The following is an 18718-nucleotide window of genomic DNA, read 5'->3' as shown; positions in this document are numbered from 1 at the left end:
ATTAATGTTATAGGATTGTAGTATGATTCACAATGTTCATCGTCTCATCCAGTGGTCCCATTTAGAGTCTCTACACACACATTCATGCTCTGCTGCTGTGAGTGTGTGTGCTGTATGCATCAGTGCACGCTTGCTACATCTCTTTGCCATGTGGACTGTGTGCACTTCAGAGCAAAATTGATTTATGGGAAGACATATTAAGACTCTCTCGTATCTGGAGAACTTCACATCTTTTAAACTGGATCAGGTACTAATGGAAATGCATTGATCATTGATCAATTCTGGGAAAAGGATTGAATCCAACAACATGGATTTTCAGATTTGAAGAGGATGGTGTGCGAAATAAAACAAATCCAGATGTTGCATATTGGTCTTACATTTGCTCCTTTTCTTGTTCTGTACAGATGGAAAACTCATCCGGAACGGGCATGTTTCAGTCCAAAATATCGAAAGAGAATGACTTGCTCTTGGGAACTGTCTACACCGTCTTTGGTAAGTGTCTGTCAAAGTAGCGTTAATATACTGGCTTAACATTGGTTTTAATTCTGTAAGCACCTTATTATGAAGCATAAGCTTAATTAAGAATAGTAACTGAGAATCATGTTAATACTGAACCTAGATTCATTTGTTCAGATTCTACAGTATATTGAAAAATACTCATACAGTTGTGTATGATTGAAGTCCTCAACAGATGGACACTGCTGTGATTTACGTTTAAAACGCATAAATACTCAGTACTTATCAAACGATCTGTTTAACAGACAAAACAATAATGATCACGTAATGAAATCATTACTGTCGGATCCAAGATAGTTGGCATCATCTTTTAGTTTCAATTTTTCTGAAAATCATGCATTGAATTGTGCCTTGTCTGATAACGCATCCGTAGTAAAATGAGGTGAGCGAAGGACTTACTGACGCAGTCTGGAACTTGAAAATAAAAGTTTATTCACTTCTTCCTAATTTTGAGATCACAATAAAGGCAATGCAAATACTGTTTATCCACAACTTGGCCACAGCATCTTTATTTTTTGGTTTCTGTGTAGACCTGCATTCGCCTCTCATTATTTAAACTTCATGTGTGAATCAGTGGATGGGGCTTAAGAGACAGTGATGTGTGATTGTGGGCGGAGCCAAACAGGCAATGGTATTGGTTTCTCAAACGGAAGGCTGAATAGTACAATGATCTTTTATATATTGGTTTCTCAGTTCATGACCCCTTTCATTTTTATTTAACATTGATCAAAAACACCCCCCCCCCCAAAAAAAAAAAAAAACATCCATACTTCACTTTGAATAAAAAACAAATAAATAAGAAAATAAAGAAAGAAACATTTTTCCTTGATTGACGTTTATTTTTTATAACATTCTTTAGAACCAATCAAAATCTGCGCCTGCAGAAATCGCCAAAGACTTGAATGATAGTCGTTTAAAACCCCCATCCTGTGCATCTAATAAACTGACATTAATACTGCTTTCAGCTACTAAAAGTATATAATTCTGTTTAACCTTTCAAATAGCAGATTAAGTCTGCGTACAATAGCCTTATCTTTTCAAGTCATTTCACATTTGTTTGTATAGTGCAGCAGTCTGCTGCAAAGTCTCAGTCCTGTTCCTGGAGATCTTCCTACCTGCAGAGTTCAGTTGCAGCTCTGATCAAACACACCTGTCCGTATTGATCAAGAGCTCCTGGAGATCTGAAGAATGAGGCTTCAGTTGTGTTTGATCAGGGCTGAACTTCGCAGGAAGATAGCTCGCAGGAACAGGATTGGGCACCCCTGTTATAGCGCTTTTAGCTATTATTTCGAGGCAGCTTTACCATTCATTTTGATTTACTGATTAATTGATTGAGTGAGTGAGTGTGTGATTGATTGTGTATTTCTTTCTTTCACTGCAGGTGTGCTGTCTCTGATGGGAAACACCACTCTGTTGTTTGTAGCCTATCGTAAGAAGTTGTCTCTAAAGCCTGCCGAGTTTTTTATCATCAACCTCTCCATCAGTGACCTTGGCATGACCATCTTCCTCTTTCCCTTCGCTATTCCCTCTGCTTTTGCTCACAGGTAAATCTCTTTCACATGAGGGATGTTTCTTGTAGAATAAGAGTCTTCCCATCTCTCTTCATACAGTACATACATATCTTTGTTGTGTCCTCTTGAGACTCATTAAAGAGGGTCATCTTGTTCTCTCTCTCTTATCGGCTTAAAGGCGTCAACATAATAAAAGCAAATTAAATCAAATTTAACAGCTGGAAACACATGAGCGCAGCCTCCTGGTCCTCAGAGCTGGATCTCTCTGATGACTGACCCCTTTGATGATACTATTCCTTTTTTTCTTCTTTTTTATGTGTGTAGTAAGCTGTTATCACTGATCATGTGGGAACTCCTCTGCTTTTGAAATCTCATGCATAAAACGTGAGCACTGGAACATACAAATTGAGGAAAATAATTATTTAATTTGTTTCTCTAACATGTTTCTGCAACGCAGATAGTTGATTTATAATAACGTTAATAAAATGAACATCAATTTCATGAGTTCACAATAAAGGGGTCACTTGAGTAAACCTTGTTCCCCTTCAGAAACCTAATAAAAAATGAAGAATAAAGATGAAGCAATAGTTGTTTAAATTTGGTGTTATTAGGGCTACATTACACAGCACAGAATCAATATTCAGATTTTGGCAAGCCTGTAAATTGTTCATGCACACTTCTTTTCCAAGGACAAGAAGGAAGGCAGGCAGAGACACCATGACACTATGTCCACTATAAAACTAGCAAAGCATTTCAACAAAAGTATATACATTTGCTCAACAAACACACATAATCTGAGCTGTTATTCCAGGGTTTTATATTGGTTATTTCCAAACTGTTCATGCAGTTACAGATTAATTTACATTTATGCATTTGGCAATTTAACCCAAAGTGATCTATATGATATGATTTCACACATTGCCTATCAGGAATCAGACCCATGGTTTGGGCATTGTTAAATATGCTTTACTGTTTGGGCTACAGAAATGCTTTTCCAACATGCGTCTTGCAGTAGAACATGTGTAGTATGATGTGAAAAATGGACCAATGTTGAGGTGAATTTAAGAAATGAGGAGGCAAAATTAATTAAATGGGAAATTATCTAGACATCAAATGCAACTGTAACATGAATTTACACTGAACTGGACTCTCTGCTTTTGCTTTAATGTTATTGTATATCTTATTGCCACTGCTTTGTAGGTTATGTTTTAAGTTTACTGTTTTATTTAGGGATAAGTGACTGCTTGTGCCCTTTTCTAAAATAAATAAGTAAAATAAATTCTACTCTGCCCCACATAATTCTAAACCAATCATGGGATTTTATTTTCACTGCTCCTCATTTTCTGATTTTGATCTCTGATCCATGAGGTGGAAGTCATTGCATGCAGCAATCTGACTCTTTTCTCTCACTCTCTAGCACTCAGTATTCAATGTGCACAGCACCGGATACACATTTTTAATGCAGCCAGTGAAATTAAAATAACTTATAAACAATAATATTGTGGCATATACACAAGTACAGACTACATCCTGCTGTTTAAATTGGAGTGTTATAGTTTGCTTATTATTATTATTATTGCAATACAAAAACCAGCATTCAAGAGGACATACAGACATATGTGAACTATATGAAACTGATATAATACAGTTTTAGTATTATACGTGTCAAGTATAGTATACAGAATAAACTAAACTGCAGAAATTGCAATAAAACCCTTATATATTCAGTTTTTAGTTTCTCTCTGTCTGAAAAACTCTCCTTACTAACACAACGTTAGCTCAGTTTGAGATTCATAAAATGCAGGTCCATATCACTTTAAGACTCAAAAAAACATATACAGGCAGCATAAAGTTAATACCCATGGCCGCTTATGATTTAATGAGGTCTTATAAAGCAAGCAAAATGATTGATCTGTGCAAGAAACTGAATATTATTTACAACATTTTCACCTGTAACCCAGAGTCTCAGGCAAACAGTCCAACAGCAATAATAACAGAAAACAACTAAACCTGGCTAACATGATGCACGTTTCGTTCTCTTTTCAGGTGGTTGTTCACGGAGGTCATGTGCATGTGTTATGCCTTCTGTGGAGTTTTGTTTGGTATCTGCAGCCTCAGTAACCTGACCGTGTTGTCTTGTGTGTGCTGGCTCAAAGTCTGCTGCCCCAACTACGGTAAGACACGTCTTGTTTGAATATAATCAAGCAGAATATGATGTTAAAATGTGTATCAAATGCATCTCCTGTGGTTCCTGTAGGCCAAAGGCACACGGCTCTTTGAGAGCTCAGCCAAGTTACTCACTGTGGGCTGGTTAGGTGCAGATGTAATGTAAAATGTGTTTACTATGTCCTCAAAGAATCTGTATAACATTATCCCTAAACAACTGTTCTGCTAAGCCAGTGTGGGACAAAATGTACATTGTCTTGTTCACTCTTTTTGCACTCTATTTCATCAGTATTTTGCTGATTCACAGATCCTTGGATGACAAAAAAAGAGAAAGAAAACTATTTTGATTCATCACACTTTCTGACAGATATAGGGCAGGCATTGTCAAAACTTGTTACAGCAGTACTATCTGATGATACATTGTTGATAAATGCACATGACTGCAAAGCTTACCACAAAAAGAACAGCATCTGGTTTTTAAAATTAGCTGTTTTTGTCATATTCTGTGACACTTGTGGCTATATTATTCATTTAGGTCCACTATTTTCTGTCTAAAAAGAAAGAAAACAAAACAAACAATTAACTCTTAATGTCTAAATGAAACTTTTGTTTTGTGTGATGATAAATATAAAGCAGATCTCAAGCCTTCACATGCTGTTGTTTTGATGAAATCCAAAGTAGAACAATCTGGTACATTTGATCAAGGACATGTGGATACAGTGCTCACTGTGTGCGTATTTACCAAACAAAGTGAAATTAACTTCTTAATAAGAGCTTTTAAGCTGGAATATCTTTATTGGCTGGCCTAGAAATCTTATCACTGACATTATCTGTCAGGGCCTGATACTGTATTTAAAAAAAGATGATTTATTAACCGTGCATACCAGAGGCAGCTGGTGTGAGCCAAATGATTACGATCATCTTCTTCACCCCAGGCTTCACTTCTGCAAGAGATATTGTTCAGATTTCTTAGAAATAAAAAAAATAAAAAAATAATAATACTAACAGTTGGCATATTTGCCCTCTTGTGACTAGAATTTTTTATTTTTTTGGGACAGTGTATGAACATTTGTATTTTATAATGTCAGAACATCATTATATAATGTTAAAAAGTGTATTTTTGGTAACACTTTACAAATATGCATGAATTCATGCTTAACTAATTCACACGTTAATGTATAACTCACGAAGAACTAAACCATATATTTATTATTACTACATCAGCAATTCATGAACATTCTATATGATTCATAGATTAAGTAATAAATAAATTGTTATTAGTTCAATTTCATAATATATTAGTTCCCTAATAACACATTTACTATTATCGGTCCCACTTTATATTAGGTGGCCTTAACTACTATGTACTTACATAAAAAATAAGTACAATGCACTTATTGTGTTCATATTGTATTGTAAAACACTTTTGCTGCTATTGAGGTGGGATAGGGGTAAGGTTAGGGAGAGGGTTGGAGGTATGGGTAAGTTTAAGGGTGGGTTAAGGTGTAAAGTATGGGTCAACAGTGTAATTATAAATGTAATTACAGAAATTAAATACAGATGTAATTACGTTGTTTTTTTAAAATATAAGTACAATGTAAAAACATGTATGTACACAATAAGTACATTGTACTAAATTATTAATTAAAATGTAAGTACATAGTAGTTAAGGCCACTTAATATAAAGTGGGTCCATATTATCTAATTATGTAAATTCATATGTTAATCACCACCATGATCAAAGCGATGTATTTCAAGTTCCAGTTGCCTGCTTTAGTTGATCATTAACTAATGATTTGCGAATATATCTTTGTTATGACTTTACTCGTTGAGGCACAACTTTTAACTAATTGAGTAATATGTCATTATGGTTATACATTTTTAATTATTTAGCTAGTCATGTATCTAGTTGGTACATGTTGAAGTTGAATTGCATGGCTTCAACCCAATATGGTTTAGGTTAACTAGTAATTTACACTATTAGTTAATATAAAATTTAATTACGGAATTTATACATTGACACATTTGACTAATAACAGTTTATTGAATACATAATCTAGAATCATATAGAATGTTAATTTGATGTTGTTACATGTCCCCTCTTCTGTCTATGGGGTACTGAGTGGAAGTAACAAAGTTAAAAGATGTTATTAATAAATACATTTACATTGAAAAATCTTCTATTCCTATATCCAAGCACTTGTCACTTTTACCACTGATATATCTCTAATAAAGTTTCACACAAAACCCTCTATTTCACACCATAAAACAAAAGAGTACCCAAATACCAGAAATTAACATAAGTATTTTATATTTTATTTTTAAAATAAACCGAAAAGTATATATATATTGAAAACATACAAATATCAGGGCAGTTAATCAACTTAAATAACCAAGGTGTCAAAAGAGCAAATGCCTAAATAACTAACAAAACTTCTCAGGTTATGTATGTGACCATGGTTCCCTGTGAATGGAACCATACCCTGGGTCCTCTATGGGTCGCTATGTGGAACCCCTTCAGCTTGACCATTGTCTGAAGCATATATCTAATAACCACAATATCATTGGCCGAGGACAGCCTATGACGTCATTTTTCTGTCATCCTCTACTTTCCTCTGAAGCTTGTGTCCACAGCATGGCAAGGAAACTAGAGGAAGCTGTGTCTCATTCCCTTCTCAGGGAATAATGAATACGTAACCTAAGTGAATGCACTCATGAGAACGATATCTAAAAACTCTGGTAAATGGTGAAGTACTCACATCCCCCTCAGTATTCCCGCAAATGCATCACAATGAGCTCAAGCCCCCTCCTCGTGAGACGTGCATGTTCAATTCATGCTTATCCCTCACAAGAAATAAGCACTGAATACAGAGTGCATCCAACTCCCTCGAGAGCAACACACACACACAGCACGTAAGCCATGTGAAACTGCAGGTGTCAGAGCAAAGCCTCTGGCGAGAGAACATGCACTCCTAGTCGTGCTTAGCTTAACACTAACATAAACAAACGCTCATTGAAGATGAAAAAGAGGATGACTTGTTATCTCAGTGCCTTTTATACTGTGATCATGCAGGGCATTGATGTCATAGGCTGTCACTGGTGCCATTGTTGTTTTGAGATACAGTATATGCTTCAGACACCAGTCATGCTTAAGGCGTTCCCCATAGCGAACTCTAGAGGACGCAGTTCGAAGTTCCCTCAAAAGTGAACAGTCATTCTAAAGATTATAACACAAATTAACTTCCCTGGTAAAGGAAAACACCATTAAAGACAATTATCTTCCCTCTCTCCCTGACTAAAGAAAGACAGCAAATAATTGCATTACATACACTAGAAAGTAGATGAACAGTTGTAAAATCTAGAATATGATATAGAAATGTTGAATATTTTTTAAATAATTTTTTGGAGGCTCTGCCTTTGTACTGCCAATGTTACACTGAAGGAGTCTGATGGTTTCAAGTGGACAGGAGACAGTCCATGGTGCTGCAGATGAGCTTTTCAGCAGGACACAGCTGGACAGTAATTCTATTAGGTTTCTGTGTGAGAATCAGGTTAGTAATTGTGTTGAAAATGTCAAAGCCAGTCTTGTTCCCTGCAAGGATGAAAACAACGTGCCCAGTGCTTCAGCCAAAGAAACAGGACTGCTCAACAGAAAGGAAAAGCAACAAAAGGAGAATGCCAGAGAATGAAAGAACGAAACTGCTTATAACTTTTTGATTTGAGAGATTTGATAGACAGAAGACCTATATAACCTTTACACCTACTGTATATAACAACAAGAGGTAGTTACACAACACATCACATCAGATGGGGGCTCACGGTCATTCTTTCTACTTCAATGAATGTTTCTTAAGATTGTTTTTTAAAAGCTGGGGTCGCATACGTATAAAGCAAACAGACACCAGCTAAATTTGTTATTAATATAAAGGTGTGATCACAAGTGTGTTTTTAGCTTTAGTTCAACAAACTAATCCAATCAGAATTAGGAGTTACACCTGGTTACACACCATCAAGCCATTGTTTAGATGTTTTTAATGGTTTGATTTAGATTAATCAAGCATATGAGGGGAGAAAAGGGGTGAGGAGTGAGCATTTAGGTGAAAAATGGCTTGATTACGGCAGCACAGGAGCTCAGACATTGGCATCTACAGATGATCTTTGTCATTCACTGTAACCCAAAATGGGACGAAAAGATGACAGTATTGTCATTCCTGCAGAGGCAAATTGTTTTGTGTCTGGGTTTTTATGGATTGATTGTTTGTGTTATCAGTTGTAAAGTGAAATCAAGCATATAGGGGAGAAACAGGGCCATGAAGGCCATGTATTTGGATGAGCAGCGGCTCAATTTCTGCAACACAGCAGCCTTGAAACTGCCATCCACACATGACTCTTGTGTTAAATGCAACCCAACCCAGCAAATGATTGATGAAGGGCCTTTTTTATTCTGATTTCACTGAGCAACATGTCAAGGAGAGGCAGGCTGCTGTGATAAGAGAGCTGTCTTACACCATTTAACTAAATGGCATCAGGGCTGGCCCATGTTACAGGAGCAGCGTTGTGATCATTTTGGCAGCATGTCTGTTTTCACGGCATTGCTCACACTCTGTTAAAGTGGCAGTGCATTTATTGTAAAAATCATCATGGTGAATCGTCATTTCAAAAGATAAAGAATGTATGTAATAAATTCAAATTATTATAGGTGTACAGTAGCTTAAGTTAAAGTATTTTTAGAATGTAAAAGCATGACAGGCTTGTGCTGCTTCAGTTCTCTTACAGTGTGAAACAGGAAATCTCTGCCAAATAAATAATAAATCAGGTACATGTCATAACAAAGGGGTAAAGACAGTATTCAAATTATATTTTTTCAAATGGGCCTTCACTATATATTATTTATACATTTTGATTTTAAAATACACAATAATGAGCAAGGAAAACCATGTGGACAATTTGATATACATAAAAAGACTACATATGATTTTGATATATCATTGAACACACAATGTCTCCAACAACTCCTGGGTTTCTCAATGCTCAGAAAGCTCCATTCAGATGGCCCTCTATGAAATCTATTTCTGGTTTGAATCTTCAGACTCAGGAGCAGCAGCAGTAACGGCAGCAATAATTCAATCCCATGAAATGAAAATGAAGCGAAGATCTTATAGAGAACGCATAAAATGGTTATATAACATGGTGGAATCCCATGGAGAGTCAAGCGAGTGCCATACACAGACACAGCCTCTCACTAAAGCAATATAGTTCTGGCTCTACGTTCTGACTGATTGAGCCATGTGTGAAGTTAAGTGCACTCTTAAAGATAAAGCTTCTTTATATTGGCATCAGTGATTTTATGAAAAACCTGAACATCCATGAAACCTTTCAAAAGCAGAAAAGGTCATTTATATTAAAAAAAAAGAAAAGCAGTTTTTTAGATATTAAAAATGTTCTTCAAAATGGTTCTTTTAGGAACTGTTCACTGGTTCAATGGTTTTTCTATGGCATTACTAGAAAAAACCTTTTAGAACCATTGTCAATGTCAAGCTGAATTCTATATGTGATATTAGGGTGTCTGACTGTCAGGGGGGAAAAAAGTTCAAAAATTCACATTTTTATTAGGCACACAACAGTCTGTTACTAGGCCAGTACCTTAAAATAATTTTTTTATCTTAGTATACTGCTTGTGTATTGTGTACAAGTTTCAGCTGGTAAAAAACCAACCTGTACCAACCCGGAAGTCATTCTTCTAAATTCTTTTTTAAAACTTTGGCCATGTTTAGCATGAGAATCCATCTCTTTAACACTGTCAACAACTCTGAATACATGAAACACCATTGTACCCCCACCCCCACCCCTTAAATATACTTATTTTAATTATACCTACTTTACACATACACTGCTGTGCAAACGTCTTAGGCAAGTTAGTATTTTCACCTCAAGAATGGTGTTCGGACAGTTAATTATATATTTTTTTCTGTAGTGTGTCAGAAGAAAATATCAGTTTACAATTCCAAACATTCATTCTGCCATTAATTGTAAAAAATAATCCAGTGAGGTTTTTGAATACACAAGCAGTCTGAAAACAGCCGGTGCTTCACATGGAGATCTGATCTCACCATCGTCAAATCTGTCTGTGATTACACGAAGAAACAGATGAAACTGAGACAAACTCAATCCAGAAGAACTGTGGTCATATCACCAAGACGCTTGAAGAAACCTTCCTGCGAATCTACCTGAAAAACAATGTGCAAGTGTACCTGGACAAAATATGTTTTCAATACAAAGGTTGGTCACACCAAATATTGATTTGATTTAGTTAACAGAAGTTAATTGATAAATAAAATCTATTAATGACGATATTTTTGAAAGCAATCTTACTAACAGTACACAAGTGCCTAAAACTTCTCACAGTACTGGAGCTTTGGAGGCAGGTTTCTTAAAATGACTTGGAGATGTTGCTACAGTTCTTCTGGATTGAGTTTGTCTCAGTTTCATCTGTTTCTTCATGTAATCGCAGACAGATTCGATGATGGTGAGATCAGATCTCCACGTGGAGCACCAGCTGTTTTCAGACATGCTTGTGCACTCAAAAATCCAGTCATTCACAGGAATGATTACAGACAGTGACAGACAGCACTCATTCAAACTAAATATCAGGGGGAATGACAGAGAAACAGTAGAAACATTATGTGTGGCTTTGTTTTAAACAATGACCCAGATCATGAAATACATTTATTAACTAGAGTAAGGGAAGCACAGCTTGGGAAATGAGAGCATCAAAGGAGCGTCTGAAAGCTATGGATTTATTTTAAATCTTTTCAGTGTTCTTTGATGTTATCCATAGTTTTTTGTGGCTCTTTTTATTGTTTTAAGTATCAGTTCAGGCAACGTTTAGGCACCCTTACCATTTTAAAAGTATCAAAATGGCACCGGTATCGTAAAAAACCCAATCGATACCCAACCCTAGTTGGAGGTGTGACATGTGATTATGCTGTTGCAGGTCACATCTTTCATACATGGAGTCTGTTTTCCAGTTTGACAAAGGCAGCCAGCTTTATTCTTATGACAGGTTTCTTGACAGAGAGACATTCATTTTTGAAGTATTTGTGAAGTCGTTGCTCCAGGTCTGACATAGGCTTTTGTGCTCCATGAAGGTTTAAAATAGCATGAGTAAATAATTAATTGAAATAATTTTTACTGTCAGTGGGTAATTTATTCTTATTATTTATTCATTTAAACTGCTTAGTTTTGCACGGATGAGATAACATGTCATGTGCATGATCTTGCCCTTAAAATCTGTTTATTGGGACATTAACTCGAGAACATGTGGCATGTGGCAAGTCCCCAGTATTTAACCTCATTAAAAACAACATCAATCAAATGTGAAGAGTTTCTATAATACTACTTTCATAAACATTTTAAACACAACATTTGACACACTTTGCTCCTTGTAGTCTCTTGATGGTTTGATTTGTAAACACGATGAGAAGCTGCTTTAAGAGCTGTTCCGAATAACTAAAACCTCTCAAACCATCTTTCTCTTTGCTTGTGATGAGATTGTGTCTCTTTTCCTGTAAATGCAGCTGCAGGGCCAGATCCTTCCTGGAGGGGTTCGTTTCTATTGTGTTGTTTCTGTGAAGTACAGACTGTATTGTTGATTTCGTATATGGGCCGATTTGCACTTCAAATAGTTTGCAACTCTGGATGTTGACAGAAGGTCTCCTTTCTTTCAAAACCAAGTTTATATAAATTAATTATGAATACAATTATTTAAGTTTAGCTGTTTCATATTAAATGGATCATATACTCACCCTCATGTTGTTCTGAGTTTAAACCCATAAGATTGTCTTTAACATGAGAAACCTGACAGATGTGTCTCCCTCCAAAGAAATTACAACTGTGTTGCTGTAAATTGTTCAAAAAGACATCATAAATAAAAATCAGTATGAATTTACTGCTTATGTTTAAAACTGTAAAATGTTTTTTTTTTTTTTTTTTACTGTAATATTTTTTTGGTTGTACTTTAAAGCCGAAGGCTAAAGTGATTATAACCCTTCTCTTTCACTCATTGCTGCGAGTGAGTTTAGTTGTATGTTTAAACCTTTTCCTTTACTGGAGCGATAATATTATCCTACAGGCTAACTCTGTCTGCCCTCTTTTACGGTAAGTTACTGATGCTCTGACTCATTCACACACATATTGTGATCCTGTTGGGCTGAAGCTAAAGTGTCATATTCAGCATTCCCACTTTTAGCTTCTAATGCAAAAAAGGGGCAAAACAAGAGATGGATGTTTAAAATTTTAATTAAAAATGTTCACAGATTACCACATTTCATTGCAGGCTGTTATTCTATGAAATAAGTACTATGGAACATGTAATTAATGCCCCTCCAACCCCCCAAGGTTACGCTATAGCTAAACAGAAGAGTTGTTCGTTTTTACAGAGAAAAATACATTCAAAGAAATTCACTCCAAATGTATTCTGTCTGTGGTTGCTCACACTGTTTACTGTTTAAGTGCACCTGAAATTTGCATATGATGTACAGCAGAAATACTATGCACTGCAGGAATAGTATGCTACCATGCTATTTTGAACATGATCAATGTTTTTTGCCTGATCAGGTAATAAGTTCTCCTCGTCCCATGCGCGTCTGCTGGTGGTTGGGGTGTGGTGTTACGCTGCAGTGTTTGCAGTAAGTCCACTCTCAGGCTTGGGTCAGTACGGCTCAGAGCCTTACGGCACCGCCTGCTGCATCGACTGGCACGCACCCAGCTACAACATACCTGCAATGATCTACATCGTCTGCCTCTTCTTCTTCTGCTACATCGTCCCCTGCGCCATCATCATCCTCTCCTACACGCTCATCCTGGTGACGGTCAGAGGGGCCCAGCATGCAGTGCAGCAGCACGTCGCTCCTCAGAACAAAATCTCCAACGTGCAGACACTTATCGTCAAGGTAAGAGTTGAAGGAGAATAGATATTCCACTTCTTGTTGGAAGTACTGGTAGAAATACTGATTCATCACTGGTTGCAACCATGTTTTGTATTTAAGACATTTTCATTGTTTGTGAATTGCTTTCTAATGTCCTTTTGAATACACTTAGTAATCCATAAACCAATCTATATATAAACATATATATATATATATATATATATATATATATATATATATATATATATATATATATATAACAAATTGATATTTTTGTCTGTGTATGTGTTTCCTCTTCATGTAGCTGTCAGTGGCGGTGTGTATTGGATTTCTGATGGCGTGGAGCCCGTATGCCGTGGTATCCATGTGGGCGGCCTTTACTGATCCAGACTTGGTACCTCCAATAGCGTTTGCCCTGGCGGCCATGTTTGCCAAGTCATCCACCCTCTACAATCCAATGGTCTACCTCGTCTTTAAGCCCAGCTTTCGAAAATCCCTCTGCCGGGACGCCACAAGATGTAGGAGAACACTCTGTGACTGCATATGCCAGACGGACAGCCAACAAAAAAACACAACAAGCCTTTCAAAACTAAACACAAAGGATAAGTGTAACCTCACGTGGGTCTCTAATGGACTGAATGAGAGCCACCAGTCATGCAGACATTGTCCAGAAGGACAAACAGGGCATTACCTGGACATCACCCCTCAAAGGACAGCACGCATCCTCATCGGCTCCGCTCACAGTGAAGTGGCAGTGAGCCAACTCTCCAATGAAATCAACAGTGACTTCCTTTAGACCATGAGGAACTGACCGTAGCAAAAACTAAAAAAAATTGCCTTAAAGTCTCATATTAACTAGTATTCCTTATGCAAGAGGATATTACTTGACTTTTTAATTAAGCAAAAAAGAGCTTTTGGCTACCTGGTAACTCAAAATACCAAGAAACATTTGATTTGGCAGCAAAATTACATGGGAAACTTCAACTTGACATGCCACTGTCAAATAATAGTTAAATAGTTCATCCAAAATGAAAAATTCAGTCATTGTGTTTTCTTTCTCATTCCTTCCAAACCTGTATGCATGAGTTTGCAATTATTTTTTAGTGACACACAAAAATCATTAACGATTCATGATGTTACTGAGGACATGTGCAGTGTACTGGACATGTAGTATTGTACAAGAGCAGCGCCCTCTTGTCCTACAGATTACTCAACAACAGTCAATAAGAATAACTATAATTGTAAAATTAGTCAAAATCAAGGCCATAACCATGTCTTGAATAAAGGGGAGGATCAACTCTCTCTCTCTCTCTCTCTCTCTCTCTCTCTCTCTCTCTCTCTCTCTCTCTCTCTCTCTCTCTCTATATATATATATATATATATATATATATATATATATATATATAGTTTGGTCCCCCCAATGATGAGAAACTTGCCAACGCTATGACCTTTTCAGTTATTTAACATTTCTATTGTAAAACAGCTGACTAATATTATTTATTTTTCATTCATTTGATTTTCAATTTCTTATCATGCTTTCAATGTTAAACTGATGCCATTGTACTGGAATTTGCGCTCTGCATCTGTGAACGGTAAACGCCACATACTTTGATTTGATGGTTTAGTTCATTGAGGCAGACCAGGTTGACAATTGAAACTTTTAACCCTTTTTGTCAACCTAAAAACAGAGCACTGCATGATGGAGTGCAGCAGATCGGTGCAAGAATTTAAAATATTGGGGGGGGGGGGACTTTTCCTATTTTCTCATATTAACTCATGTGTGGCTATAGTAGACTTGGAGTGCACAAGTTACGTGTTGTACTATGTTTATGGAGCTATTTGATATAGTAGATGTGGTTGCCATGAACTATGTAAAAGAGCTGCATGAAGATTCCTAAAATTCACCTTTAAAATATAACAGCATACAGGTTTGGAAGGTGAATGTAAATCATGACAGAATATTTCCTTTTTTTATAAACTTTAAACTTTTAAACTTTAATCAATGTGGCAACCCTTCATTCAGGCTTTTTGAAACCAGTTTTCTCTCCTGACTTCAATTATTTATTTATTTAAATTAAGCCTCAAATGCAAGTAATATATAAATATATATAATATATAAAAGCAATTTATGCTTTAGGTCCTAATGAATTACTGGTCCTTTTTTTTACAAAATAAAAATAATAATTTGCTTGATTGATATTCTGGAATAAAAAAGCATACATTTTAATATGATCTCACTCTGATCACTTTAATATGATCATACTGTGATATGAAAAGGAAAGTAAACCCCTTTCTCAACATATGTGAGCATATCAGTAATGGAATTTTGATGGGTTCAAGGTAATATCATTTATTAAATAAAGTTTTTAAAAATCTCTTTCCCCCATTACATATATATATATATGTATATATATATATATATATATATATATATATATATATATATATATATATATATATGTAATGGGGGAAAAAGATTTTTAAAAACTTTATTTAATAAATGTATATAAAATACACCCCTATTCACTGTATTTTTCAATGCAAATGTAAGTCGTTTTCTGTAAAAGTGCGAGACTTCCGGTTCTTTACCTGCTGTAGGAAAATAACGAGAACAATACAATAAATGGTAAAAGAGTTTGCACTACAAAACAGTGTGTTCAGAAAATAATATGGTATGATGCACCAGTTTGCAATAAGCAGAAAAATGAGCCAGCTAAAGATAATAATAATTATTATTCTTTAAGGTATTATTAAAATTATTCAAATACAGCCAAAAATAGCTGGAAGTGAATGACACTTGAAGTCTGTCCCCATAAAATGTACAAATGGCCATGCATATTTAGAAGAAACATCATCTTGTAACCATCCAATAACAGCTTTAGCCTTTTACAGCTTTGTGTTTTTCCCATGCACTCTTGATATAATGGTGAATTCTTTGAGATTGTGATGGCAACAGCTTTGAAACTCCACCACCGTGCTTCGGGTCTGGTCAGCATGAGGTTCTTTTCCTCAAATGGAATGTTTTTGTAAAACATTATAGTCAGACCTGGCAAACAACTCGTCTCTCCAGAGAAGACCCAACCTGGACAGTTTGCCTGTGGTGTGAAACCTTCCCCATTTGAAAATTATTGTACATTTAATAGAATGGTTGATTTTAAATGGCTTGGAAATGGCTATAAATCTCTTTCCAGATGCATAAACCTCAACAGTTTCTCTTCTGATGGGCTCAGGAAGTTGTTTTGATCATGACATAATGGTTTAATACTTATCAAACCAGATGAGTATAAGTAGGTTTACATATGGTATGGCCTTACTCTTCAGTGGTGTTCTTGCTCTTAGTCCACTTTATTTTACTTTTAAGGTCATGATGTAATGATATCTTTTTCACATAAAAAAGGGCTTTTCTGTTTGAGGTGGACGGATCAAAAAAATAGCATTGCAAGGGCTTTTATTTATTATTTTCATGGTCCCTTTAACACACTCTGTTGACTATAAGTAGCATTGCTCCTACATACCTATTAACTCTCATTAGTAGAGCATTTATAGTCTGGTAGGGTTAGGGTTAGAATAAGTTAACATGTTCTTGCAAAGTTACAGATGGTCAGTAGAGTGTCTGTTGGGAGACCATCACAAAAAACAATTAGTTGACAGTTTACTAACACTCTAATGAAAGTTAGTTTACTAAGGTGCAAGGGTAACTTATTGTCAAGAGAATGCTCAAAAGGGACCCTCAAAAAAAATAATGTTTTTAAACTTTTATCTGCTGACATACGTGAAATGGAATAATAATAATACAAATCCAGTTAAATATGCTAAAAAAATTACACTTTCTGATTTCTGTTAAGGTGGTTGCAATGGTCCCACTTTATATTAAGTGGCATTAGCTACTATGTGCTTGTTTCCAAAACCATACATAAAAAATAATAATAAGCACATTGCAATTATTGTGTTATATTGTCTATATTTTATTGCAAAACACTTCTGCTGTGGGATATGTTTTAGGGACATGTTTTGGTGGAATGGGTAGGTTAATGACAGTAATTAATTACAGATATAATGCATGCATACAATGCAAAAGCATGTTTTTACACAATAAGTGCATTGCACCAAAAGATTAAGTGAAGTGACATTCAGCCAAGTATGGTGACCCATACTCAGAATTTGTGCTTTGCATTTAACCCATCCAAAATGCACACACACAGAGCAGTGAACACACACACACACTGTGAGCACACACCCGGAGCAGTGGGCAGCCATTTTTTATGCTGCGGCGCCCGGGGAGCAGTTGGGGGTTCGATGCCTTGCTCAAGGGCACCAAAGTCATGGTATTGAAGGTGGAGAGAGAGCTGTTCATGCACTACCCCCACCCACAATTCCGTCCGGCCCGAGACTAGAATGCACAACCCTTCGATTGGGAGTCCAACCCTCTAACCATTAGGCCACAACTTCCCTTACAAAAAATATTTATCCCACTCACCATCAAACCATTCACTGAAGATGATTGCATTGCTGAGCAGATGGAATGCTAAAAATCTTTATTTTTGTAAAGCAAAATTTTAGTTTTTGGATGACCTATTCCATTTAAGATGCCTTAAAAATGATAATGAAGGCTGTATCTGTAAAACCATCCTTTCAAACTAAATATTTTCTTCTACTGTGTTCAAACAGTCAATTTCGAGCATTCTCGAAATTGTAAAGTCAGGCTGGAATCTAACTGCTCCTCCAGTTAGATTCCATTTTCAGTTCTTCCTTTCTTCTATTTTTATTTATTTATTTATTTATTTATTTATTTATTTCAGAGATGTAAGTAAGTCATCACATGGATACCCCTGACACCACTATAGTATTTAAGACTTGGGAATGTGTTGGTTTCTGTGAAATACTGTGATTCTGCATATGACAGCTAGGTGGCAGTATAATAACATAAGTAACAAGGAGGAGAGCACTCAATAGAGTTCTGGTCATTGCTGTTAGACACAAGCTGTCCAGTGGTTTTGATGTATTAAAATAAACGAGTTAGCCCTGGCCTCTGTCATTTTCAAAATGCATGACGACTGGAGAAGGAGCAGCTTCTGGGACATCACTGGACTAAGTGCAGAAAAAAAGCATTCACATAGTTATTCCTGTTAGGGAATGTCACATCATATGTGTAGTCATGTGATATTTCATTTCAGTGATGAAAACATGGTTACAGCTTCTGAGCTTTATAAAATAAGGCATTCCAAGCACCATGTAAAAAACATTAGCCAACAAAAGTATTATAGATGACAAAATCACGTGGAGTCTTTGTGTTTTGTGACAGGTGCTTCTGGAATGAAAGATGAAGACTGATCTAAAAAAAATGCCTTGCATTGAATGTTGAACATACAGTCACGACAAAAAGACATTGTTAAACATGACACATGAAGTGACTATAATTATAATACCACACAGCTTTAAGAGTCCTGTTGCTTTCATAAATGGTTATTATTACATATTACAAATATCAAGGACACGTAACCAGCATTACCAAATATAAAATAAAAAACTGGTCAACCGGTATACCCTCTATTAACCCTCCAAGCTTTGAAGTTCAGCTACTACTCCTTTGACCGAGCG

At 36.1% G+C, this 18718-nt stretch overlaps 1 protein-coding gene across 1 annotated transcript; it reads left to right on the top strand.

Annotated features, from left to right (window-relative positions):
- Positions 1–404: 404 nt before the first annotated feature.
- Positions 405–14146, top strand: opn7b (opsin 7, group member b). The gene is made up of 5 exons (XM_026200375.1): positions 405–492; positions 1898–2060; positions 4074–4201; positions 12810–13144; positions 13425–14146. The coding sequence occupies exons 1-5, from the start codon at positions 405–407 to the stop codon at positions 13914–13916; spliced, it is 1206 nt and encodes a 401-aa protein (XP_026056160.1). The 3' UTR covers positions 13917–14146.
- The last annotated feature ends 4572 nt before the right edge of the window (positions 14147–18718 follow it).

The sequence above is a fragment of the Carassius auratus genome, chromosome 23 (genome assembly GCF_003368295.1).
Source record: "Carassius auratus strain Wakin chromosome 23, ASM336829v1, whole genome shotgun sequence".
Lineage (NCBI taxonomy): Eukaryota > Metazoa > Chordata > Actinopteri > Cypriniformes > Cyprinidae > Carassius > Carassius auratus.
Note: the sequence above shows the minus strand (reverse complement) of the source record. Positions and strands in the feature narration are given on the sequence as shown.